General features: G+C 59.9%; 1 protein-coding gene and 1 long non-coding RNA gene across 2 annotated transcripts in view; one reads left to right on the top strand and one right to left on the bottom strand.

Annotated features, from left to right (window-relative positions):
* Window positions 1-6,350: 6,350 nt before the first annotated feature.
* The window catches only part of LOC106496040 (rabphilin 3A like (without C2 domains)), a 48,818-nt gene continuing 39,706 nt past the window's right edge, over window positions 6,351-15,462 (bottom strand). Inside the window, exons 10-17 of the mRNA XM_067309944.1 lie at window positions 13,374-13,453; window positions 12,654-12,728; window positions 11,815-11,924; window positions 9,274-9,400; window positions 9,028-9,185; window positions 7,444-7,525; window positions 7,230-7,326; window positions 6,351-6,744 (exon numbers count right to left, since the gene is read on the bottom strand). Coding sequence (XP_067166045.1) covers window positions 6,608-6,744; window positions 7,230-7,326; window positions 7,444-7,525; window positions 9,028-9,185; window positions 9,274-9,400; window positions 11,815-11,924; window positions 12,654-12,728; window positions 13,374-13,453 — 866 coding nt within the window. The 3' untranslated portion in view covers window positions 6,351-6,607. The remainder of the gene's footprint in view (window positions 6,745-7,229; window positions 7,327-7,443; window positions 7,526-9,027; window positions 9,186-9,273; window positions 9,401-11,814; window positions 11,925-12,653; window positions 12,729-13,373; window positions 13,454-15,462) is intronic.
* On the top strand, window positions 9,407-10,724 carry LOC136993917 (uncharacterized). The gene is made up of 2 exons (XR_010886181.1): window positions 9,407-10,364; window positions 10,455-10,724. It is a non-coding gene; the product is annotated as an uncharacterized lncRNA (long non-coding RNA).

Below are 15,462 nucleotides of genomic sequence, written 5' to 3'. Positions count from 1 at the left end.
TGTGGAGAGTTTTTACATCCGTTGGTAGAGAGCCGTTCTAGTAGCCTGGCCTGCCTGCCGTCCTTATCGAGGTCAGAACACAGCAGTTAGATGCTTCAGTCATTCAGCTGCTTGCACATTTCCAGAACTGAGTTTAGCATGAATGCAAATCATCCTGATAACATAAAGCATGGACACAAAGCTGTAATTAACGGGAAGAATTAAACAAGGACCAGTGAAAGACAGCAGAAAAGATCAGAGGGCCCCATCTAGCTGTTTTTCATCTTCCCCACGACTGGAAGGACAATTAATTAAATTAAGACGCTGATACTGAGCTGTTCTAATGCCTCTCCGAGGCGCCAGCGTGTGCTGTTTTGCATGTACGAAAGCAACTGGAGAGAGGGAAGGCGAGATGCAGAGTGGGCTGGGGACGTGAGGGAGGGCGGGTGTCCTGTCCTTCCCCCCCAGTGACACGGTGCTGCTGTAGATGCTGTTTGGGTTTTTGTTTTGTTTGTTTTGGGGGGTTTTTTTGGAGGCCCTCTCAGAACCCGACACTGAGTTTATGAAGTGAAGGCAAGTGATAAAAAGGCAAATGTTGGTTCTCCAAGCAGCCCTCTTCTCGGCTCCCTGTCATACTGTTTTTTCTCACAAGCTTTTTTTTTTTTTTTTTTTTTTTTATGGCACAGAGGATCTCAAATGCACAGGGAAGAAAAACTCTGGACACTAAAATCTCCTAATGATCTGTGCCAGACCAAATGGCCTTTATAACTGCTCATTATCAGGCTGTAGGCTGCATACGAGTGGGTAGTAGCAATTTAGCGAGGTGAACATCTTCCTAACATTGCATCCCTCGTGCCCCTTTGCAGATTTGTTGAAAAGGAAAAGCTTGTAGAAAATGTGGAAGGAGGAGATCGGCGAAGCATGTTTTGTGATCGTCTCTACAGACCATTCGCTGTAGAAACAAAACTGCAGAGCGTAGAGCAAACCTTTAAACCTTGTCTTACTGCAGATCAGCCTCATTTTGAAAGCAATTTAAGTGTTTAGAATCCAAACGTGAAAGATTATTAACCATGAAGGCAGATAAGCTGCTGATAGCACTTTTAAAGATGGAAGAATTAGGAAAAAAAATCTTAGAGGATTGCTGTCTGCAGTTTTTTCTGAATCTTGCTTTTAGAAGTCTCGTCCTTAGGCTCCCAAGTTGCATGTACTGCATTGCAGTCCGGAAAGGTATTTGCAGCTGGTGTAGATAAACAATCTATTTTGAGATTCAGGATAAGGTGTTAGTAACCGGGAAGCTGTGGCAGCCCATATTCCCCCCTGCCCCTCCAGAGACTTTGGCATCTTTTGCTTTCTGTTAATGTAGCAGCTGCTTTGGCAGCAGTGGCTCTATTACACCCTTTTCTTAGGTTTCTTAGGGCCTTTTACAACCTGTGTTTTTAGCCTGGTTGGGAAATCAGTGAATTTAAGACCTTTCCTTATTGCCTTAGAGATAAATAATAGGTGTATCTTTGTGCCTTTGAACTGCTTTTGTCTTGCCGTGTTGATTTTTGTGATGGTCTGCGGCACTTTCCACGAGAGAAGAAACGCCAGTTACGGCGGCCGGAGGTGAAATGTTTTCTGTCGGATCCCTCTATCAGCTGTTAAAGCAGAAAAATGCAAACTTGGGACACCAAAGCGCTCGCCCGTCAGCGTTGAGTGCTGCAACCTGCGCTTCAACGTAGCTGCTTGATTTCTGCCCGTTTCACAGACTGACTGGAAACCTCACGATAAGATCAGGCGGTGCAAACCCGACTCATTCTGCGCAGGAACGACAAACGCGGCTCTTCCCCAGGCGCCGCTGGGCAAATGATACGGAGAGTCCAAGGATGTTGGGCCTAGCTCGATGGCTGAGCAGGGACTTGGCTTTTTTGGCCTTGAGGGAGAATTATTCCATTTTTCTCAAAAGAGTCCTGATGCCCAGAGGTGGAAGGGAGGCGTGTTTCCTTAGGAGAGCGCAATAAATGCTTTCTCTTTTTCCAGTAAAGGGGTGGCTCGCCCCTCGCACAAGCAGAAGATGCTATGTCTTTTGGGGGAGCAGGACGATGACTGCTGGGGACCTTTCCAAGCTCCGAGGTGCACCTGTGTCCCGGGTGCAGGCAGCGGCCAGGTTCTTGGGGCTTGCTTCGTGCCGGAGCCGCTGGGCGCCTTAGACAGGCTGCGACGGTGCCACCCTGTTGCACGGTCCTTGTGCAACGCCTCCTGCGCGGGTGGTGGTGACCACCCCGGGGTGGTGACCACAGCTCACCATCTCAGCAGGCAGCTGGGAAACTAAGCGGGGAAAGGGCAGGCTGCCTATGAGGGATGGACGCTGGGGGCTGTGCACAGTCCCCCCCCAGCTCTGTCCAGGAATCCGAGGCGGAGGCTCCTTGGTGGACACTCCTGAGCCCATCAGCGCTATTTTGGGTCAGATCCGTTTGAGTAACCAGCCTAACTCTTTGCGGACACTGGCAGTTTATTGATGACAACAGCGTCATTCCGTTTGCTTTGTACGGTCAATAAGCAGTTTGTGATCTAAAATCAAGTTGTCTGCCCCCATAAAACTATGGAAGCAGAAAACGAGCTCTCATTCGGGCTGGGAGGCTGTGCCCTCCCTTTCCATTTATTCCAAACCTTGCTGCTCACAGCAGCAGCTCACTGGGATCAAGCCCGTGCCTTGACTTCCAGCTGTCACAGGTGGGTCCTCCACGTCTGGAGGCCAGCAGTCGCTGTCCAGAAGCCCCAGTGAGGCCGATTAGCCGATAACCTCCTCTCGCCCCGTTTGTTTGTGAAGACATAGGTGATGGGATTGCAAACTGTGGCGGTTTTGGAGAAGTAGGAGGGCAAGGAGGCGAGAGCTGGCTGGATGACGATGTCCCTGTTTGTGGCCACCACCAGGGCAAACGTGGTGTGGGGCAACCAGCAGACGAGGAAGGCCATCAGCATCACCATCACCATTCGCGTCGCTTCCCGCTCTGCCTGCCGGGTGGTGTCGGAGTCCTTTTGCTGCGCCACGACCTGCGGCCGGTGTGGAAGAAATATCCTGCTCTTTAATCTGCTCCAACAGCAGGGTGCATCCCTAAGGTGGACCAAAACCAGCTTCAGGAGAGGTCTGTCTCCATCGACAGTCAAGAAAGCCTAGGGGACAACTGGGCTTCTGATGTAGGCACCTGGTTTAGTGCCTGCGGTTAACGGAGCAAGGTTTGCTGGCTGCGTCGCTGCTTGCTTCAAAGGAGAGGATGCACCTAGCTACACCTGGTCCCACCAGCTACGATGCAACGGAGACGAAACGTGCTGCCCAGAGCAGCTTTGAGTGAAAACACCTTTTTTTTTCTTTTTTTAGCTGAAGGGTTTCTCCCCCTCGGGCTCTTGACCCAAAGGGCTAAAGAATGACTTAAAAAAGAGTCCAATGCCTGCAGGCTGCCCCGTCTAACTGAGCAGCTAGCTCCGGGTTCGGCCGTGCTCTGAGGCCGCCCTGCTCGCGGAGGCCCCGCACGCAGCCGGCCCGCGGCGGCCGCGCTCCCGGCTTGCTTCGCCTCCGGCGCCCGGGGAAGGGAGGTGCGAGACGCGGCCCCTGCGCGCACCGGCCGCTCCGGCGCCCACGGCTGGGCTCCCACGGCGCGTCCGGCCGTGGTGGGAGCACGGAGCGCACGCGCACTGAAAGAATGTGTATGATGTTTATTAGGTACACAGATACACACTTGCACACACACACACACACACACACACACACACACACACACACATACACAAACTTGACCGAGTGTGTACACACACACACACACACACAATGCGTATATACACACATACATACACACACGTATATACATACACAAAGTTGACCCAACCATGTGTATACACACACACACACACACACACACACACACACCCCTCTACACATACGAACTTGACCGAAGAGTGCATATATACACACACATGCACACCCCCCACACACTGAAAAAGGTATAAATTTATTATATACAAACATACACACACATACAAATTTTGAACTGTGTGTGTGTGTGTGTGTGTGTGTGTATATATATATATATATACACATACACACACACACACAAAACATATATTTATACACACACACACACACACAGCATATATATGTGTGTGTGTGTGTGTGTGTGTGTGTGTATGTATATGTGTATATATATATGTGTGTGTATATATGTACACATACATATACACACACACATATACAAACTTGACCCAAGCATACATGCGTGCACACACACACACACACACACACACACACAGAGCATATGTGTGTGTGTGTATGTATGTATATGTGTATATATATATGTGTGTGTGTGTATATATGTACACATATACACACACGCGTGTGCACACGTATCCCCGCAGTGCGTTATGTGCAGTGCTGCAGCGGGAGCAAGCGCAGGGCTCGGTTCCCCAGAGCCACTCGCAGGAGACGTCCAGATGCAGGAGATGTCCGGATGCAGGAGACGTTCCGGATGCAATCCCTCGGCGCAGGGGCAGAGCCACCACCAGCCTCGGCGGCCTGTCAGCTCCGGGCATGGGCAAATGCAGGAAAAAAAAAAAAAAACCCAAACCCTGCAGCTAGCCGTGCCCCATCGCCCCGCCGGCGTGTCCGTCCGTCCTGTGCTGGGGGTAGCAGCATCCCGGGATGGCACCACGGGTGCAGGAACTGCGCCAAGCCTGGGAAGGGCCCCTATATCTGCTTTTCCTAATGCCCTTCCAGGATATGCTACTAAATAGCACCTTTAAATGCCCTAAAGGGCTAAATTTAAACTTTACACTGGTTGGGGATTTCCCCCCCCCCCCCCCCGGGACCACCCCGTCCCCGCACCTTCACCCCCCCCCCGGCTCTAGCATCTCCTTTCTTGCCCAGTAGCAGCGAGTTATGGGCAGTGGAGGACAAAACAGCTCCCGCTTTGGGGGCAATAAACCCTCTCCATGCCGCAGCCAGTTTCCCGCGCCGGGGCCGGGCACAGCGAGCGCGGCAAAACACGAACGCCAGCACGGCTGCAGCCGGCCTCTTGGTTTTCCTTCCCTTTTTATTTCGGGTTCTCATTATAAATATTAACAAATCTGACAAAAAGTACACAGCTCGGTAATACTGCAAATAATACAAAATTCCGGGAGGAGGCAGCTGAGGACGATTTCTGCAGCCGTCACACGGGAGCAAAACATCGGTATCAAACATCGAGCGCGGCCCGGCGGGACGCCCGCCCGCCGCACGGCATGCAGCGGCGACGCGGCGACGCGCCCGGGCGGGACGGAGGGAACACGGCGACTCGGGTGCAGGGGTGGGGGGCGACGAACCCGCCCGCGTGGCGCCCGGCGGCAAGGGGTGCTGCGATGGACCCTTCCTCGCCCGGCGTTCCCGCACTTCCCCCCCCCCGCGGAGCGTCTCCGGGAACGTCCCGCGGGACGCGCTGCGGGCGGGCGCCCAAACCCAACCCATGCAGAGCTGTAGGACGCGTTACAAATATTCAGGTATTAAAAAAGACCCTATGAACATTCCCCCCCCCCCCCCCCCCGGCCCCCATATCAAACAAAGTGTCACACTATCGTAACATTGGAAAAAAGGAAAAAAACAAACAAAAAAACCAAAAAAAACAAAGTGGGTTTCCAGGGATCCGGTTGCTTCCCAAGAGTAATCCATCGACACGCACACGCACACGCACGTACAGGGGTCTGAAGCGGTAGGTCACGAGTCGAACCCGGAGGAGGAGGAGCAGCTCTGCCGCGGGCGGCTGCTTGGGAGGCTCCCGCGCTCCCGGCCCGGCGCGGCACTGTTTGCAGGCAGCTGCAGCTCGTTTGCGCCGCGCTCGCTGCGTTTTTGGCAGGCGAGCCGGCACCCAGCACGACGGGACCTGGCACCCGGCACGATGCCGACCTGCTCGCTCCCTCGGGCAGCTTCCGAGGAAAAGGAAGAACAAGGAGGGGGGCAAAAAGTGAGGAGGAGCTTTAAGTGCATAAAGCCCCGCTGAGGCCCAAACCACAGAGTGACGAACCACCGGGAACACGGCACGGGGCCGCCGCGGAGCCGGCCCGTGCGTTAGAGACGTCGTTTGCTCACAGGAGGGACACAAACGCGGACGGGTGCATTCATTTTGCCACTGAATCATTGCAAGGCAGCAAGACGGTAGTTCAGTACAGCCAAGAGTCAGGAGATAAGTGGGCGTTTTAGTGCATGCAGGCTTGTGGCGTGTGTGTGTGTGTGTGTGTGTGTGTGTGTGTGTATATGTGTGTGTGCATGCACACACATGCATGTTGCATGTGTGTGCACGCATGGCTGTGCATACATGCATGTGCATGCGTGTGTGTGCATGGGCGTACATGCACGTGTGTGCATGCGTGTGTGTATGCACATGCATGCTCCTGGTGTGTGTGTGTGTGTGTGTGTGCGTGCACATGCATGCTCCTGGTGTGTGTGTGTGTGTGTGTGTGTGCGTGCACATGCATGCTCCTGGTGTGTGTGTGTGTGTGTGTGTGTGTGTGTGCGTGCGTGCACATGCATGCTCCTGGGTGTGTGTGTGTGTGTGCATGTGCAAACAGGCGCGGCGAGCCTGGAAAAGCTCCCGGGGCGGCGTCTCCCGCAGGCCGGCCGCGGGTGTCAGTCGCTGAGCACGGCACCCGGCAGCTCGTTGGTCAGCGTGTGCCAGCGCTCGATCTTCTTGTCCTTGTTCTTCAGGCAGTCGAACCAGTGCTTGAGGCGCTCGCCCTTGGCGTTGATCCCCAGCACGACGCCGCCTGCGCGGGGAGATGGGTGGCGGAGAGGGGAGAGGCCGCGGGGAAGCTGGGATGCAGCCGCCCCGCGCCCCGTCGCTCCACACCGGCCAGCGCCGGAGAGCAATAAATCATCATGGCCGGGGGCAAAATGACAATTGTGCTTTGGAGCCGAGAGAAATTAAACCTCTGCTTTAACCTGTTTTCTTTTCTTTTCTTTTTTGTTTTCCAGGACAAAAGGTTTGAAAACAGAAGCGGGAGGGAGAGGAGAATATTGCGGGGGGACGGAAAGGCGCAGAAGAGCAGTGGGAGGAGGCCGAAGGGGCTCGTCCAGAGGGGATAAAAACAGGAGCTGGGAAAACCAGCAAAAGCCGCAGGGGCGGCGGGAACAGGGCGCTGGGGACGAGGAGGACCCGCGGCTGGAGCAGCAGAGAAGCGGGGCAGAGACTGGACAAGGGTAATAACTGAACGCCGAGATCGCTCCGGCTCTTCCGGCGCCTCCGACTTACCTATGAAATCATTCGATTTCCCGATATCGTAATCCCACACGGTGACTTCTAAGGTCTTCTTCGCCAGGTCGCCGTGCTTTATCTCGTAGCAAAACTCCTGCCGGGGAGAGGAGCCCGGTCAGGACGCGCAGCCGGGTGGCGCCCGGGGCCGCGAGAGCGCGGGGCGAGGGAAGAGCCCCGGCGGGAGAAGCCCCCGCGCGCGGAGGACACCCACCTCGTTGAATTCGGGATTTAGCGTCTTCTTCTTCACCGCTGTCTTATGCTTCGATTTCTTGTCCTCGTCCGGCTTCAGGTACCTGCAACGAGACCACGCGACGGGCTCAGGACACCGGGGCCGAGACGTGCCACGCATCGACCCGCCAATAAGCAGCTCAAGTGCCCCAAATCCAGGCCAATGTCAGTCCGTCGTAATTTCGTGCAGACGCTGCTCCGTTAAAAATCATCAGCCCTGCTCCCTCGTTACGCTCTCCGTACCAGGCTCATGATTAAACACAGCAGGGCTCGCGGCGCGGCGTGGCGCTCGCCGGCCCCTTCCCTGCAGGTGGGACCTGCTGCCCGCAGCGGCGCGGGGGCAGCGACCGGAGCGGCTCTGCAACGCTGCCGGCACGGTGACGCAAAAACCAGCACCAAAACCCACCCCGGGGACAGCAAAACCCAGCCTGGGACAGCAAAACTCACCCTGGGGAGAGCAAAACCCAGCCTGGGGACAGCAAAACCCAGCCTGGGACAGCAAAACTCACCCTGGGGACAGCAAAACCCACTCTGGGGAGAGCAAAACCCAGCCTGGGGAGAGCAAAACCCAGCCTGGGGACAGCAAAACCCAGCCTGGGACAGCAAAACTCACCCTGGGGAGAGCAAAACCCACTCTGGGGAGAGCAAAACCCACTCTGGGGAGAGCAAAACCCAGCCTGGGGACAGCAAAACCCACTCTGGGAACAGCAAAACCCAGCCTGGGGAGAGCAAAACCCAACCTGGGGACAGCAAAACCCACTCTGGGGACAGCAAAACCCAGCCTGGGGATAGCAAAACGCAGCCTGGGGACAGCAAAACCCGACCTGGGGACAGCAAAACCCAACCTGGGGACAGCAAAACCCAGCCTGGGGACAGCAAAACCCAACCTGGGGACAGCAAAATCCAGCCTGGGGACAGCAAAACCCACTCTGGGGAGAGCAAAACCCAGCCTGGGGATGACAAAACCCAACCTGGGGATGGCAAAACCCAGCCTGGGGACAGCAAAACCCAGCCTGGGGACAGCAAAACCCAACCTGGGGACAGCAAAATCCAGCCTGGGGACAGCAAAACCCACTCTGGGGAGAGCAAAACCCAACCTGGGGACAGCAAAATCCAGCCTGGGGACAGCAAAACCCACTCTGGGGAGAGCAAAACCCAGCCTGGGGATGACAAAACCCAACCTGGGGATGGCAAAACCCAGCCTGGGGACAGCAAAACCCAGCCTGGGGACAGCAAAACCCAACCTGGGGACAGCAAAATCCAGCCTGGGGACAGCAAAACCCAGCCTGGGGAGAGCAAAACCCAACCTGGGGACAGCAAAATCCAGCCTGGGGACAGCAAAACCCAGCCTGGGGACAGCAAAACCCAACCTGGGGACAGCAAAACCCAACCTGGGGACAGCAAAACCCAGCCTGGGGATGGTTTCGGGGGGGAGGAGGAAGAAAGTCGCTTTTAGCAAACAGGGACGCCCGCGCAGCGGGGCTGCTGCAACCGCCAGGGCTGGCGGCACGTGGGGAGGATGAGGACGGGGAGGAAGGCCGAGGGGGGGGGGGGCTGCGGCACTCACGTCTTGACGTAGGGGTCGGAGTAGCCGTTGGCGTCCATGGCGGCCAGGTGGGCGCAGCGGACGATGCCCACGAGCAGCCCCTGCTTCTGGGAGCTGTACTTGAGGGAGATGAGGATGCGGCCCCGCTCCTCCAGCGACTTGTCCTCCGTCTTGTCCATCTGCGGAGGGAAAGGCGCCAGTGCGGGGCGGCACGGCACGGCGCGGGGGGGGGGGACACGGCACCCCGGCCCCGGCCCCGGCGCTCACCGGCAGCTGCTTCTCCAGGCAGATGCTGAAGCTCTTGGTCTGGTTGGGCTTCAGCTTCTTGAGGGGGATCCTGGTCTCGCCGATGAACTCGTTGTGCCGGAACTTGTCCTCGTCGCACACCGAGATCCTGGAAGGAACCGGGGCGGCGTGAGGCCGGGGCACGCACGGAGCCGGAGGCAGCCGAGCCGATGTCCTGCGGCCCAGCCGGGTCCCGTGTGCGCCCCTGGCCCGGCTCGCGCTGCCCGGCGCTCCGACCCAGCCCTGATCTCACGGGCTCCGGCCAAACCCGGCTCCCTTTGCCGGGCAACCGCTGTTGGGCTTCGGCTTTATTTTTCCCCCTAGCGCTGCCTGGAGCGTAAGGAAGGACGGGGCTGTGGGCAAGGGGCCGACGGTGCTGCATCCCCGGCCTCTCCTTGCCCTCAGCCGGGTCCCGCGGCCGGTTCCCGCGGTCGGTTCCCGCGGCCGGTTCCCGCGGCCGGTTCCCGCGGCCGGTTCCCGTGGCCAGTTCCCGCAGCCGGTTCCTGCGGCTGGGTCCCACGGCTGGTTCCCGCAGCCGGTTCCCGTGGCTGGTTGCCGCGGCCGGTTCCCGCAGCCGGGTCCCACGGCCGGGTCCTGCGGCCGGTTCCCACGGCCTGCGCCGCCCCCAGGGCCGGAGGCAGCCCTCAAAGGACACGATTTCGCCCCAGCTCGTGCCCTGCTTTCGGCAGCCTGGCGCTGCCGCTAACCATGCGGGAAAGAGCAAGGGAAAACGGGGAACGCTGCTCTCCCGAAAAGCTGAGCGGGATGCAGGCGTTACTATAGATACCCGCTTAAAAATAAATAAATAAATAAAGCACCCCAGCGCCACGGAAAAAATCCTCAAAGAGACTCTAAAAGAAGGCAGTCACAATATTTCTTGTTTTCCTTCCTCCTCGCTCCCTCTTTCTTTTGCAGAACAACAGCAAGAGAAAAAAAAGGAGCAGCAGCCGCTCCAGACGAGGAGCAGCAGTTGCCGGTGCGTGCGCAACCCCGCGCCCATCTGCTCCGGGAAGGGGAAAACAAGTGACAAAGCCGGGCTGAAAACAAGGAGCACGAGGCTCCGGATGGGTAAGGTAAGGAGTGCGGAAGCCGCCTCGGAGGACGGCGGAGCAGCGCGCAAGCAGTCGCTGCCGGTGAAGCTGGCTCCCTCCCTCCGTTTTAAGGGCAAATCCGACACCTGGAAAGCAGAGCAAGAGCAAGGCGCCGGCACCAGCGGAGCAGCCGGGGCGCTGGACAAGGGCTCCGGCACCGAACGCCTCGCGCCCTCGGCACGGGGGCCGCAGGGAGCGGGAGGAACCGATCCGCTCGCCCACGGTCCCGCAGCAGCACCCGCTCCGGGCGCCGGCGCAGAGCCGCTGGGGGCCCCCGCATCGCCAAGCAGCGGCGATACCTGAGCAAATACTATTTTCTGAATAATACATTTAATGAGTCACGGTGTTTGTCAAACACATGATTAAATAAAGCACCCCTGGCGTTCGCGGGCTCGCTGAGTATCGCATGAATAATGCAGCGCTCCGCCAATACACTTGGATATGAATAATTGTATCCAATATCTGGCCAGCTCCGGTATTTATTACAAGCGCAGCCTATTTATTGCGAATTACCCGCATTACTTAACTGTCGGCGACGGCCCCCTGCGGCGCTGCCCTGCCTCTCCCCGTCCCGCAGCCCCAGTTCCCGCGGCGCTGAGGCTCGGGCCAGGCGCGAGGATGTTTAACTCCAGGAACGGATGAGACCTTTCCGGAGCCTCCCACCCACCGCCTCGCCTGAAAGCCGAAGCATCCGCGTTATTTCTGGCGGGGGCGGATTCCCCGGCGAGCGGCTGCTTCCCGAGGCAGCCGGGCTGCCACGAGCCGGACCCGTCCCGTGGCCAGCGCTGGAGCCAGGTTCTGGCTCCTTTTCCCGCTTTCCGGCAGCTCTGCCGGCAGCAGGGAGGCAAGGGCTGGTGGCAGTGCTGATCGCCATCCCTCGGCCTTCAGCCTTTCCCCAGATAAACACCCTGCGCCGGAGAAGAAGGAAACCCGGCGGAGAGTTGAAAAAGAAAAGAAGCATTTTCCACCTCGTGGCTAATGCTGATCTCACCTAAATCCGCCTCGGCGTAAATCAAAACACCTTTGGCAAGTCCTGCTATGGCAAGGATGGGAAAAGGGGGATGGGAGGCTCGGGAATTGCTCCCAAGGGAAAAGAGGAGCCTGGAAACTTCAAAGCCTGGAGTAAAAAATTAATAAAGAAGGAAAGAAAGAAAGACTGCCCACCAATAATAATAATAATAATCATCATCATCATCATCATCATCGTCGCCAGCGAGCGGCTTTGCAGCCCGGGCAGCCTGCAGCGCTTGCAGCATGACTAATGTTTTCCGTGGGAAACAGGAATCGGCGGAGCTGAACGGCTCCCGGGCGGCAGCCGCGGGGCGCCGCGCTCGCCGCCCACCTCCACGCGCGGAGGGTGGCAGCCGGCCGCGGAGCGCCCCGAATCCCCGGCGCCCCCCCCCCCCCCCCGGGGCGGGAGCGAGGGCCCTACCGCAGGGTCTTGCGGATCATGTCCTCGTCGGTGATGCCGTAGTAGGTGAGCGTCTCGTTCCAGGTGGGGTTCAGCGTGTTGCGCAGCGTCTTCGTCCTCAGCTTGTTCGCCTGCCCGAAGCGAAGGGGACGCGGCGTCGGGGCGGGGGGCAGGGACCCCGTTTCGGGGAGATCCCGTCCCCCGTCCCCCCCCATGCCCAGCTCTGCCCACCCCTGCCCCGAGCGGCGGCCCGGCGCGTCCCGGCACAACGTCGCCTTTTCCTCTTTTTTTTTACCCGGCCTGGACCACCGGTTTGTGCCGGGGCCGCTGGCACCGCAGGTTTCCGCAGGGGTTTTTTTTCCCTCTGTGCCCCGGCGTGGGGCAGCCGGCGGAGCGGGAATCCGCCTCCCGCGGAAACATTCATCAACGCACGCGCAAAAACCGGACGCGGCGGACGATGCCCCGGAGGGACGCACGCCCGGCTCGCCCCTTCCCTGCGACGCCGAGCGCCCTTAAAAACTGCCCGTGCCGCCCCGAACGCGGGCGATTAATTGAGCCGAAGCGCGCCGGGCAAACGCGCCTCCCCCAAAGGGCTCCCCCGCCGCCGGAGAGCGGAGCGCGGGCGACGTCCGTAACGGCTAGCCTTAAATCCGGGTTACGCCCGGCTCTCCCGCACCTCGACGTCCCTGATTGCGCTGCTCGCCAGCCAGCGCCCGCCGGGAGGAGACAGGAATATTTCCCTTATGGCTTTTGCACTCCGCTTTTCCGTGCTCCGAGGGGATTTAAATGCAAAGGATGGAGGAAGGGGGGGAGGCGCCGGCGGGCCGGGGGCTCCGAGGCGCCCGGAGGCAGCGTCTCACCTTGCTGGCGCCGGGCAGCAGGTGCAGCTTGACGTAGGGGTCGGCGAGGCCGTTGTGGTCCATCGGCTTCAGGCCCTGCGGGGTGAAGCGAGAGGCGGGCAGAGCTGGCCCCCATCCCATCCCATCCCATCCCGTCCCGTCCCATCCCGTCCCGTGGAGCCCTGCTTCCGCCAGCCCCAAGCAGAGATTTTTCGCGGCGGCACCGTCACATCACGGCTACGGGTGCGAGGCCGGAAAAGCCTCGCGGCAGCAGGACGCGGTGTTGGGGGGGGGGGGGGGAGGCGGCCGCGTGGGAGCTCAGCCGCCAGCCAGCGAATTCCCACGGAAAGGGCCGGGGAGAGACAGGCAGCTCCGTAATTCACCCATCCATCCCCCGCGATTAAATTACCTCCCGAGGAGGCGATTAGCGGCTTCTTTAACAGATGTGCGCTGGGAGCCGGGATGACGGGAGCCGGGGGAACAGCTCCCCCCCACCTGCCCCCCCCGCCCCCGCGTCTCGCTCCCTCCCGCTACCAGCCTGGCACCGGCCGGGTTTAGCCGGAAAAACCCGCCGGCCCCTTGGCTCGCGCTGGCCCGGCTGGCTCTGCCGCCATCCCGAGGGGCGCGGGACCGGCATGAAGCGGGGCCTGGCTGAGTCGCGGGAACAGCAGCATCCCGCGGGGCTGTGGAGCCACCGGCGGGCCGGGGGCTTTTCCAACCTTTTCCAACCTTTTTTCCTACCTTGGCTCTGCCAATGGTGCAGTGGAGAGCGTTGTTCTCCTGGTCGTAGAGCAGGCTGAAGTCCAGTGTCCCCAGCGCCGCTGCGAGAGACGAGAGGGGCCTGAACCCGCGGGGACCCGGCAAACGCTGCCGGTTTCTGGATTATTTTAACGCCTCCCGGGGCTCCTAACGGCCCGGGATGGGGAGGAATAACCGGCGCGATGGCCCCTTGCGGCACCTGCAGCCCAGAAGCGGCGGCGATGGCACGGCTCCTGAGAGCAGCCTCAGCCCGGCCGAAAAAATTGGGGCCAAAGCCGACGAAGCCGGAGACGCGGCCGCCTTTGGACAAAGCCATCCCCGGAGCGGCAGCCGCTCGCTTTTCCCGTCTCCCCCCTCCCGCCCGGCTTTGCGGCTGAGCCGGAGCTGGATCGCGCTCTAATTAGGGGAGCGAGCGCCCGAAGGGGGGGGGGGGGAGAGGCAGCGATTAGCCCGGGAGCACCGGCGCCGCACGCAGCTCTCCGTGCCGGGCTGCCCCAGCGCCGCCCTCTAACCGCACGGGCCGCAAATAAAAACATATAAATAAAGGCAGCCGGGCGCTCGCCGGGCCGCCGGCAGGACGCGCGTTATCACCGCGCCGGCTCTGCGCCGACGGTTCAACGAGCGTTAGGGGAGCTGAGCTCGTTAGCGGGTCCGGACCCGCTCTCGTGCCCTGCGTTAGGAGCGCGGATGCGAAGGGGCTGCCCGGGGTTCGGCGTTTAACACAGGCCTAAAGGCAGGATTGAATCCGGCTTGCGTAGGAATGTGGCCACCTCCGCCGCCGCCGGCCTTTGGGCGACTCGATTAACTCAGAGGGCCACGAAAGCATTAGAGGGCGGAATAAGCCGTAGATGCGGCGCGCGGGGCTGGGGCCGGGGCGGCTGCGGGCGACAAATCTGCGCTCCCCACTCTGTTCCCGCGGCCCCGTTCCCGCGGGCCGGCGCCGAGCCGCCTGCCGAGCGCTTTCCGGGCTCGCCGGCACGCGAGAGGGGGTTTTGGCTGCCCGAGGCAGGGCGGGCGGCTCGAAGGCGCCGGCAAGGCGGCGCCCTGGGAGAAACCGCAGCGCGCGTGTGAAAAAAGAGAAGGAAAACCGCCACAGAACTAATTAAAAAGGAGCCGGAAGCCGTAAAGCCCCCCTGCTTGTCGGCACTGCTGCTCCGCGGATAATCTGCTCGCGGAGTCCGTGCCAGGGAGATGAGAGCGGAGCAGCGGGAAGGCCGCGGGGGATAGGCGGGATTAGCTCGCCCTTACGGAAAGCGGCGGCTCGGTAACCTTCACGCGGGGCGTTTTCAGCGCGCCGTAAAAGACAGGCCCCGGCCTTCCGCCGCTCTGCTTTGCCTCGGAGACGGAGGCGATTTTAACGGCAGCGAGGAACGCTGCGCGCTCGCGGCCCCGGGGCCGGGAGGGATCGCCAGCCCGTCGGCAGCGGGGTCCTTCTCTGCCTTGGGGTTCGGGGCTGGAGTGACGGGACCCGGCGCGAGGAGCCAGCGCAGCGCTTCCTTCCGGCACCCGCGGGTTTTTCCGCTGAAAACCCCCGGGAACCGGCATTTCGTGGCTCCCCGGCGGGAGAAAGCCCAGCGCGTGGCGGCTCCTCCGTCCTCTCCGCAGCGGCGCTCGGAGATGCGGTCACGCCGCGCAGCCCGAACCGGTCCGCCGGCAGCTCCCCCCGGCCCCGAAAACCGCCCCCGGTGTTAAATGCAGCGATGCCAAGAGCCGGGCGCCCTCGGGCACCTCCTGTCCCGGCGGCGGCCCGCTCCCTGCTGCGATTTGGGATGGGGACGGGGAATTCCTGCGGGTCCCGCCACCGCTTTTACAGCGGGTCGCGCCGCCCGGCCGGGCCGTGGGCAGCTCGGGGTTTCGTTACCGAAACCAGGCTCTGCCCAAACCACGGTGGCGGTTTGCTTCGTTTTCCCAGCAAATGGGAAAAAAAAAAAAAAAAAAAGGGAAAAAGAAAAAAAATACTTCTTTTTGCCTCATCTGGATTGAAAAGACGATTCAAAGGTTATAAATAGCAGCGGCAGCATATGCTAAGGAGCCGTTTTTTTCAGAGGTAAATATCCTCGTCGTCTCAAAG

This window comes from Apteryx mantelli, chromosome 22 (genome assembly GCF_036417845.1).
Source record: "Apteryx mantelli isolate bAptMan1 chromosome 22, bAptMan1.hap1, whole genome shotgun sequence".
Classification (NCBI taxonomy): Eukaryota; Metazoa; Chordata; class Aves; order Apterygiformes; family Apterygidae; genus Apteryx; species Apteryx mantelli.
Note: the sequence above shows the minus strand (reverse complement) of the source record. Positions and strands in the feature narration are given on the sequence as shown.